The 11,660-nt window shown below is 30.3% G+C and overlaps 2 protein-coding genes across 2 annotated transcripts; one reads left to right on the forward strand and one right to left on the reverse strand.

Moving 5' to 3' along the window:
* Nucleotides 1-921: 921 nt before the first annotated feature.
* HELRODRAFT_70715 (hypothetical protein) lies at nucleotides 922-7,300 on the forward strand (the record flags this gene model as incomplete). Its single annotated transcript, XM_009032910.1, has 7 exons — nucleotides 922-1,003; nucleotides 1,105-1,283; nucleotides 5,457-5,569; nucleotides 5,810-5,935; nucleotides 6,100-6,244; nucleotides 6,380-6,443; nucleotides 7,158-7,300. Coding segments are annotated over 7 exons (852 nt in total), but the record flags the coding sequence as incomplete, so codon positions are not given.
* Nucleotides 7,301-9,700: 2,400 nt separating this feature from the next.
* On the reverse strand, nucleotides 9,701-11,130 carry HELRODRAFT_156173 (hypothetical protein; the record flags this gene model as incomplete). The annotated part of the gene is made up of 4 exons (XM_009033201.1): nucleotides 9,701-9,866; nucleotides 10,430-10,505; nucleotides 10,718-10,877; nucleotides 11,011-11,130. The coding sequence occupies 4 exons, from the start codon at nucleotides 11,128-11,130 to the stop codon at nucleotides 9,701-9,703; spliced, it is 522 nt and encodes a 173-aa protein (XP_009031449.1).
* Nucleotides 11,131-11,660: the final 530 nt, after the last annotated feature.

Here is an 11,660-nt window from a genome sequence, read left to right on the forward strand (position 1 = left end):
ATATAGTGTGGCTGCATTCTAAAATGTTAATTTAGTAACTAATTAATTCACTAAGTTTGTTTCTCTTACAGTGACAATGATAAAATTAATGCTTATACAGGTAGACAATTTCATTTTTTGACCGATTATATAATTTTTTCAAAATACTTTTGGGCATTCCATAATAATTTGCCTATTTACCGCGTGGTCTTGGTTCTTACAGAAGCTTCATATGAAAAAAGTTCACCCCTTGTGCCTTCTGCTAGCTTGTACTCATACGTTGTTGTGATTGTCTGGTGTCGCTGTCGTCTCGCAATGGTGAAAGTTGCCGTGGTAAGTCTCCACACCAATTAATCATTTATTTGTGCAAGTTTGCTTTTTTATTATTAGAGCATTTAACAAATCAAAAGATGTGTTTTTTAGTTAGGTTTTTATTTTTAATTTTAAAAGACTTAGTTTTGTTCATGACATCTTCTGTTGCTTTGCAAGTAGGATGGTAGATAGACAGGATATGCTGATGATAAGCATTTGCCATTTATATTTTATTTTCTTTCATAAGATTAGATTGGTGCTAATTTGAATGTTGTATGACAACTTGTTTATCAAATCATTGATTGCATCTGCATTGAATCTAATCTAATCCTAATATTAATAAAAAATCAAACTCTGTAGGTTTGTGTACTCATACTGGTAAAATCTGAGTGAAGCAGTTAAAATTTATTTTATTTTTATATCTTTTATATAATTTTAGTTATAAATTTTTAAAGAATCTAACTGCAAACTTTTTTTATTTACTTCAATTAATTTCTGTAAGACTTAGAGAGGTAAAATAGACATAGATAGAAAGATTAACCAACCCATATAACCTCAGTCTGTTACATTGTTTTCAATTGTTATATTACAAAAGTTATTTTGAATTGTGTTTGATTCACTTCTATCTAGGTAACAGGTTCAAACAAAGGAATTGGATTTGCAATTGTTAGAAGTCTCTGCAAAAAGTTTGATGGTCACGTCTACTTAACAGGTTATTGACTGTTGAATGTAGACCAGAAATTTTTATTTTATTCTATCATCATAAAGATTTAAAAAATTTTTGTGCAACTGATCAAACTTTGTTTTTTTCAGCAAGAGATGTAGGAAGAGGTGAGAATGCAGTGAAAGAACTGGAGAAGGAAGGTTTGCATCCACATTTTCACCAGTTGGATATTGAGGACACCAAGAGCATCACAGCATTGAAAGACTATTTGGTGGAAAAGTATGGAGGCCTGGATCTGCTGGTCAACAATGCTGGGATTGCTTATAAAGTACTGTGATCACAAAATTATGTATATTTGTTTAATTGTTGGTCATATCATATTTAGATTTTTAATTACTTGCCCTTTTTCAAAATGAAAGTTATTTTGCCAGACTTTTTAAATAATTTTTTTGTTTATTTTAATTTTCAGTTGAAGAGTAGTTTTATTAGAATGGATAAAAAAGGTTTTAATAATAAATTTAAAAGGAATTTTAAATTTAATTTAAGGTTAACTCAACAGCCCCATTCTCAGAGCAGGCAGAGGTGACACTAAAATGTAATTTTTGGGGCTTGTTGGATGTCTGCAAAATATTGTTTCCTGTACTTAATTCTCATGCCAGGTTACACTTTATTCCATCCAATGATGGCTTGAAATTTTGAAATATTTTGACATGACATTTTTGTTCATCCCAATGTTGTGTGCATGCATTTGCTAGCTGCTTGGTTTGTGACTCATATTTAATTAATCTACATTTGTTATCCCACAGAGTTGTGCATGTATCGAGCATGTCAAGTTTCATGGCCCTGGCTAGGTGTTCCCCACAAAAGAGAAGTCAGTTGTTGAACTGTCAATCAATTGAGGACGTTTGTCAGCAGATGAGTTTGTTTGTCAGGTCTCTTGTTCTTTTTCTTAGCCTAGATTGAAGTTGTTCATTAATAAATTTTAATACTTTTCAAGCCTAGATTGAAGTTGTTCATTAATAAATTTTAATACCTTTCAATCAAGATTTTCTTTTTACTAATTTTTTGGTAAAAAGCACCATAACATATAACAAAGAGAGCATTTTTTATTCAAGACTTTTATGATTTTGAAATCTCAGATAAACTAATGACAGTATAGCAAGTAACAATTTACTACAAAAGCTTATCTTTAAATAAATTGGTCAGCATTGAATAAATATCTACCAGTGAAGTGAAGTCTGGAGTGCATCAAACACAAGGTTGGCCTGATATGGCTTATGGCACCAGCAAGATTGGAGTCACTCTCCTCACTCCACTCCAACAGAAAGTTTTTGATAAAGATGAAACCAAAAAAGATATAGTTGTCAATTGTGTTAGTTTAATGCTTTGTCTATTTAATTGTCTTCTTTCAAATTCAAGTCAAATGAAATATTTGTCTACATGATATGCGTTATTTATAAAAATTATTAATCGCAGCCTATTTTTTAAAATTAATCTTTCATCCACTGTGATGCTGTCCTGTTAATTATTATGTTTGGTGTTTCAGTGCTGTCCTGGTTATGTGAGCACAGATATGAGCAGCCACAAAGGCACGAAGACGATTGATGAAGGTTACATTAATGATTCCACATTTCATTTTGTATTTAATCTTTGTTCGAGGGTTGTACACGTATTATGCAAAATACGAAAGCAGATACATGCAACTTGATGTTTACAAAGTAGTTTTATGTAATAAATGACTACATGAATTCTATTACACTAAACCAGTTTACTTTGTTATTGGTTTGAAACGCGAGTGTTTGTGTGTAACTTGAATATAAGTGGTTAAATTGTTTTTTTATTTAAATAAATTTTCCCATGAACAAAGAACAAACACGCCAATATGGTTAAGACTTGATGAACAAATAAACGTGATGGCAGGTGCCGTAACGCCAGTGTACCTCTCACTCCTACCGCATGATGTTCAATCTCCACGTGGAAACTTCCTCAGTGATTGTGACATCAAACTCGTCAATGAAGAGAATATTGCTAACTTCAGGAATCTTTTCAACATTAAATAATGGAGGAATTTTAACTTGATTAATTAACTTTTCCAATTTTATTGTATGAATTAATGCGAAAGTTTCGCTCATAGTTTTTTTTTTAATTTGGATGTTTGTCAAATTATAATTTAATTCACTCCAACATATTGTGAATTAATTATTATAATTCTGGTATTTTGTTACAAAACATGGCTTATTTTATATGTTTCATCTAGCTTAAATTTCCTTCTGTAACGAAATAATAATTATTCACGTCTAAATATCGCTTAATTAAGTCGCGGTAATGTTTCACTATACATTTACAGTATGTCACCATGGATATATGGATGGATATATACATAGATGGATACATGTATACGTGCAAACTTACTGAAAACACTTAACCTAAACTAGATTCGGTGGGCTTATGGTTATTCCCAGTTGTTTTAGTTCGTCTGGACTGGATGTCATAGCGAATAATTAAAATTCATCGGTCACCCACTTGGAAAGTTGCAAAATCGTATTTCCTTTACACAGTATAATAAATGAATGAATGAATAAATATAACTGTTGGTGTTATATAGTGTAAGCGAATCAATTTAATACTGAAATAAAGTCAACGACGGGAGGTAGATAACGTGATGGGATTACGATTACTGTATTTGGGAGGGTGGGTGCCTTATTTTTCTAGAATGATAAATGTTTAATTTAGAATTTCTGAAAATATCAACTAACCTATGGAACTTTATGTTATTTAATGACTGCACTTAAATCATATATGATAAAAATAGATCATATAACAAAACACCAAGTACAACCATACGTATAGAGATAAATTGAATAAAATACCAGATACCGTATACATTAATCTACATAATGGTATGTTCTAAGTTTTCTATTGATTATAATTGGTATATTCTTTATATATGATTCTAAATATATAGCTAGAATTATGTAAATTAAATATGCCGTTCTTCAGGTTTCTTTGGCTGTTATATAACTTGGGCAGGTTTGCACCTTTAAACGTTGCACCTGCTCCGATCTCCCTTGGTGATCGTTTTTTAAATTTTTACGATTTGAAAAAAAGTGACTTACCCGTCTCGTCTCTTCTGATCGTCTGCAAACTCTGTCATCGCAATAATGGTGAAAGTTGCTGTGGTGAGAATTTTAGCTATATTTATTTATATATATTATAATTTTATACTATAATTATTGATTGATAATGACTTGAGATTGAAAAACTACTGCAAGTTCAATTTCTCCCTGTGACTGTAGCAGTGAAGGATTAGAGGAAAAATCAGCTGAAATCTATCTACCTGCTTACCTGCATACTTTCATTTCATACATACCTGCCTAGTGCCTAGTCATCATATTTTTATTTTTTAGAAGATGAATTTTAGAAAAAAGTTGCTTTTAAAATTAATCAAATTAAATTAAATAACAAATTCAACTGATATTGAATATTAAATTGTTTGCAAAAAATAAAATAACTAAATTAAATTGGGTCATTTGAATATTATGTTGTATGTATGTTTTATGATGACTTACAGTCTTACAATTACAAGACTTTAAATTAGTAAAAAAAAGTTAAGATAAAATTAAATATTAAAGAAAAAGATTTCATTTTTTGTGATAAAAATACCATTGGTAAAAATTATCATTTATTATTATTTATTACTTCTTACTGTGAGCTCTGAGAGTTTTATTAAAGGGGAAGTTAAAGATGAAAATTGTGTTGAAAAAAATTATTAACATTTTTTCTAATTTCAAATAAAAGGTCACTGGATCCAACAAGGGAATTGGGTTTGCAATTGTTAGAAGCCTGTGCAAACAATTTGATGGTCATGTCTACTTAACAGGTTGGTAACTCTTAGTATTAAAAATTTTGAAAATGCACAAAATTGCATGCACAAAATTGTAATAATTACTTATTAAATTAATAATGTTTTTTATATTTAACATTGTATCATTTATTTATATTGTTTTAAAAATTTAGTTAGAGTTTTTAACTATTTTTCTAAGTTTAATTTAATTTGACAATAGTGACATTTTTATTCAAAAAATGTTTTCAGCAAGAGATGTAGGAAGAGGTGAGAATGCAGTGAAAGAGTTGGAAAAGGAAGGTTTGCATCCACATTTTCACCAGTTGGATGTTGAGGATAAAAAGAGCATCACAGCATTGAAAGACTATTTGGTGGAAAAGTATGGAGGCCTGGATCTGCTGGTCAACAATGCTGGAATTGCTTATAAAGTAATGAAATTTTTTAAATTTATAGCTACCAGTACACGTCATATACAAATTATAAATTTAGTTTAGTTGAGTTGCTTAAAATCAGCAAATAAGTAATCTTTCTTGCTAGAATAATGTTTTTAATTATTTTTAAGTACTTTCTCATAAACTACATATTTATAAGTACTTTCTCATAAACTACATATTACGAAATTTATTACATAAAACTGTTTAAACATATGTTTTCAAGACAGATTCAACTGCTCCATTCTCAGAGCAAGCAGAGGTAACATTGAAGTGCAACTATTGGGGCTTGTTGGACGTCTGCAAAATATTGTTCCCCATTCTCAAGCCACATGCTAGGTTGCTGGAAGATCTCTCTAGAATTTTTCTTGTTTGATGATCTATGTTTTAAAATCCATGTTCTAGAGTGTGTTTTTTAGTAAATTCAATTAGTGATTTTAACATTGACATCAATTGAGATTAGTAGCAGTTTTTTGCTGATCTGTTACTGGTATAGTAGATATATCATAATATTATTTTTTTATTCAATAAATTATTTTTTATTTTTTGTAAACTTTTGTGGCCAAATGTATCTTGCAGAGTTGTGCATTTGTCAAGTTCACTGAGTTTCATGTCCCTGGCCAAATGTTCAGCAGCTAAAAGGAGTCAGTTGTTTAGTTGTCAGTCGGTTGATGAATTATCTCATCAGATGAATCTCTTTGTTAGGTCTTTTTAAAATTTATTTTTTATTTTAATAAATAGGTATTTGATGATGGTTCAAAAGAATTTAGATGACTGTTTTAAATTTTATCAGACTTCATCAAAGACCTAATTTGGGATAATATTGACATGTATTCTCGCTTAAAATTTTGTACACGTGCACTGTGCAGTGATGTAAAGGCTGGAGTGCATCAAGCTCAAGGTTGGCCAGACATGGCTTACGGGGTCAGCAAGGCTGGAGTTACTCTTCTCACTCCTATCCAGCAAAACACTTTTGATAAGGAAGAACCTGGCAAAGATATTGTTGTCAACAGTGTGAGTTGTTGTCATTGTTGTTCAACCAATTTGCATAATCTAACTTTATACATTATTCGATATAAAGTCAAATTGCATTGTTTTTTAGTCCTTGATACTCAACATTAATCAATGTTCCTGTTTGAAATTTTTCAGTGCTGTCCAGGTTATGTTGCCACAGATATGAGTAGTCACATGGGATTCAAGACTATTGATCAAGGTCAGTTTCATTGGTTATCACAACTTCTTTTTTATTTAGATTAGAATTTTGTATACAATATGTTGGCAATATGTAATGATTCAGTAAGGCCTGTGATTGTTATAAGTCCAGAATTATTGGTAATTTATAAATTTAAATTCATTTATTTGAATAAACATTTATGAGCAGAAACAGTGGATGTAAAAAATTTTATGTATCTGAGCATATTACACAATCTAAAAAATGCTAGAGAATTTAGTGTAAATTTGTATGTAAGTACAGTAGATACACTAAATTAATAGTCACAAAAAAAATATTTAGCCATATTTAATTTCGTGTACACATTCAGACTTTAATAACATCTAGTTGCATAGTTATACAATCGCGGGGTGGCTTTTTTAATTAGCGTCTGTTAATGTGTTGTACTAGGAATAGCAAATATCTAGGACATCGGTCTTGCTTAATTTCATTTTACTTGCCTCGTCGGCAGATGTTTACCACGTCTGCTTGAAACTTCTTAAAACAGACTAAACCTTATTTTTCTTAATTTAATTTTATTATTTGAGTCGATCTTCAGTTCTTTATTTCAGCTTTTTTTTATATTATTTTATCCACGTTAATATTACGACTAATAGCTATCACCAGATTTTGAATGCTAACTTATTCTGTGAGTTTTAAAAGAAATGTTCATATATATTTTGATTGTTAATGAATATATAAAATTGATAATCACAGGTGCTGTGACACCGGTATATCTAGCACTCTTGCCTCCTAATGTTGAATCTCCGCGTGGAGAATTCCTCAGTGAGTGCCAAGTGAAGGCTTTGAATGAAGAAAATGTCATTAACTACAAGACTGTCCTTGACCTCGACATGTAACTTGGAAGGCAACTTTGAATCTCTAGAAATTCAAATGATTACCGACCAGCAAATTAAAACGATAACTTTTTGCATTTTTACACAATAGTTTTTCCATATTTTACACATTTCGTAGTTTTCTTTAATGTTTTTATAATGAATTAATTGGATATTGTTTTTTGACATTTATTAGTTGAATAATAAATTAGTCTAGAGAACTTCACATATCATTTTTCAATGGTTTACACAATTAATTATTACATATCATCCTCGAATTCATTAGGTGCTCATCTAAGTTGGTCGTTCTTGCTTTTTGTTTTTTCTTTCTCGGGACCTTATCTCCGCAGTTCTCTTCCGACTTCGGCTACATCGCAATCTCTTTCAAGTTTCACCACGCGTCTCAAAACGCCTCTATTAAAATTAAATTAACTAAGCAACGTAGACATCGCTATTGAAATGATCGCTATTGATTGATAGATTGAAAGTGAAGATTTTGACATTTCCCTAATTGAAAAACAATACGGTTTAGATCTAACATGTATGTATGACGTACAATGGTTCAACTTGTAATAACGCGAATATGGACTAATAATCTCGTTCGACCTTGACTGTGACGTTATTTTTTTTTTACACAAAAGCGGTTTAGTTTTTAATCGTCTTGAAAGCTTTTATTCTAAGTAAATGTAATAGTTTAAGTACTAGTCGATTTTTTCAAAGCTTGAACAAAGTTTGCTATAAAGTCGAATAATAATAATTAGGGAAAGAATAATTTATAATAGCAAGACAAACAAATCATCAAAGCTGCTCGTTGCAAAGCTTGCAACAAAAAACAAACAAGTGATCAAATTCATCACAATCCTTATCTGTTTTCTATTTAAATGTTTCTCAATGGGAGATAGAATAACAAATAAATTAAAATCTACTCGTTCAACAATCTCACACATTTTTAGAAACCTATTAAAAAAGCAGAAGATCTTACAACAGAAAATAAAGTATTGATATTAAATTTAAAAAAGTATAGATTTAATTACGTTTTTAAAAATAGATGAATGAAACAAATGAATGTTTCTATGAATAAAACGAATGAATATTTATTCATTTTTACGTAGGATAAATAAAAAATTTCAATAAATAAAGGGTTTCGATGACTGGATTCGGAGAAGGAAGCACTCACCGAATTTGACTCAACAAAACATGGGCAATATCTGACATCATTATTCACCGTCGAAGGAAGTACGGGGCACGCAAGCAAACTTGTCTTGATTCTCTGGTCTCCTGTTTTTAAAGCCATGTTTGAGAATAATTTTATGGAAAAAGATGCCAAGGAGATAACCTTGCCTGGAAAAACATTTGAAGATTTTGTGGAACTGATGCGAATTTTGCATCCTCCCAACAATGACCTAAGCGAGTTAAGCGGTGGTAGTTTTATTCCCTTTTCATTTTATTACAACTTAATTTTCTTTCATTTGGTGATAAGTTTTATACTTTTGATCTTTACCGTTTGGCTGAAAGCAGTATGAAAGAATCAGACGAAAATCTTACGAAAAAAGTAAACTTTCTAAGACCAAACAAAAAATTGTTTTCAGAAAAACACTTAGCCCGGCAGCTTGCACTGTTTCAAGAATATCAAATTGACAGTTTAAAAGAAAAAGCAGAAGAAATCCTCTGCAACCAGCCATCTTCAGTTAAAAATTACTTAATTGCTCAAAAGTTCAACCTCATAAAACTAAGTGAATCTAACCTTCAGTATTTAAAACGAGCTCCAATATCTAGACTAAAAACTCAGGTAATTTATTCTTACAAAATTTGCGTTTGTAAATATAAATGTTAGTGTTAATGCAATTTTTCAGCCAGAGTTTGAACAGTTAGATCAGGCATTTCTGAACAGTTTATTAATGGAAAAACTGGAAAAATTTGAAAACCATATTGAAAACTTGAGGGAGGTAAGAATGGTTCTTGAAAGAAAGAAGCCCACCACGTTTCCAGGCATGCATCTGTTGTGTGAACCATGCACTGGCGCCAGAGACCAACAAGTTGACTGTCAGAATTGTATGAAAAATTGTTGCCACAAACTCACGAACATTCTCAGGAACATGGAAGCATAATTAATCATTATATTATCTAACCTCTTCATTTGACGGGAATTAGTAATTAAATCATCATTCAAAAACATTAGCATCATTATTTATGGAGTGCCTATTTTTTGCCTATGTAAAATTGTTGATTAGAATGCAAGCGTATATATATTAATGTAGACATTATAGTTTGGTTTTATAAAATATTTTAAACTTTTTATTTTCAAAGACTTTCGACACAAGAGAAACTGTTTCAAATGAATAAAAACAAAGATAATAACAAAAAATTTACAAACACAAAGTGTATTAAGGTACAATGGAAAAATTATTAGTCTGTGAAACACAGTTAAATATAGAGGGAGCCGTCAGCTGGAGTTAAGTAACCGGAAGCAATCAGTAGAATATCAATTAACGTCCAGACACCCACACCTCCAAAACTGAAAAGTTTACCCAGACCTTCCTTCCAGAGACCCAAGTAGAACCGATCTATGCCCAATCCTCCCAGAGTTATGCTGTTTGAATGGTGTAATGTGAATTATTATATACTGAAATAATTATTATCCATTAAAATAATGTTAATTTAAAATCTTAGACAAACTAAAATCAATAACAAATGTCAGCTGTCATAATGGTGCAATGTGAATTATTATTTATCGAAATAATTATTGTCCATTAAAATGATGTCAATTTAGAATCTAAGATGAATTAAAACCAACAAAATATGTATATGTGAGAGTGCGTGTGTGTTTGCAACAACGACAACATTTACGTGTTAGAGCAATCCTCTCTGTTGTGTAAAATGTTCTATTCATACTCTATTACTACACAAATATATCATACAACCAAGAGTGTATACCACAACCAAGCAGTATATAAAATTTTGTACACTAACACACTAGCTAGATGCATGTATGGCTAATGTAATGTAATGTATTAAATCCAGGATGAATTCTAACAAAAGTAGTGTGCTATAGTTAGTTGCGTTAGGAAGGGTACTGCCGTCCTCAGAGCTGTGTGACTGAATATACATTTATGATGAACATTTTAGTAAGACAATGGAAAGAACTAGAGCAACCTAAGAATGAAGGCAGTCCTCCACCTTCTCCCCGATGTCCAGTTGCAGTCCCTCATCTTCAAGAACTTTCTTCGACCTGTTTCAGTGAAAAAAAAACTTATTAATTTATTATTTAATTAATTAATAGTTATTTATAAATTTATTAACAATAATAACAGAGTACATTGAGAGTTTTCAATATATGAGAATAACAGTTAATGAAAAAAAATAAACTTTTTACAAATATGTAAGAGTTATTTCACATATTACATAAAATTAGCTAAATAAATAGCAAGGTAAATAAATAACCAATGCAGAAAATATTCTTGTCAACTGTACAGTTGGCTTGGTATCGTTGTTTAGGAAATGTATTAACCCTACATGCTGTTGAAACTGTGCAATTGTGGTATTTGGCAGGAGTCTGATAGCAGAACAAACATTTATAAGTTTTGGAAAAATTCCTCCGCCCCTAAAACATTTTCAAAATTGACACTTTTAATAAAATAATAATTTAAACGGTCATAAATTGAAAATAAAGTCTAAAAAATACATAAATAATTTCTTTTAAAAAGTAGAAATAAAGAAGAGTTGACTAAGCTAACCATGCATATAACGTTATCTTTAGGCCGGCAAACTACCTCAACATCTTTGCCATAAGTGCAGAAATGGTTGTACTGGCAGGCCAGGCAAGAAGCAGGTAACTCATCACAGAACTGACCCATCAAACATTCATCTGATACCTCTTCATCTCTACTGATCGATGAATTATTGAAACTAAACAAACTATCCTGCGTCGTCGGGAATGAATTTGGGATTATGTATGTGAAGTTTTCTTTATCTTTCAAGAATGATTGGTTTGTTAAATAGCTGATTTCTTGGAATTTTTCTACAGCTAATATAACTATGAAAAAAATTAAGATCATTTGATAGATATGGACAATGGAAGAATTGAAATGAAAAATAAAGAAAAATTAATAAATTTTTTATTTAATTCAATAAAATTAAAAAAAAACTTAATAATTTAATTAATTTTACTTAATTAGATTATTGATTATCTTTCTCTATCTGATTCAATTTTAATCAAATAACTCAGATAATATAATTAATAATTTAAATTAAAACTAAATAATCATTTTGTATTTATTTTTAATTTTTTATATGTTTAAACTTTAAATAAAGTTTAAAATAAAATTTTAAAAGTTTAAAAATCTGTTTGACAGGACTAATCAAATTTGCAATATTTATTATTTTG

Source organism: Helobdella robusta (assembly GCF_000326865.2).
Source record: "Helobdella robusta unplaced genomic scaffold HELROscaffold_9, whole genome shotgun sequence".
Taxonomy (NCBI): Eukaryota; Metazoa; Annelida; class Clitellata; order Rhynchobdellida; family Glossiphoniidae; genus Helobdella; species Helobdella robusta.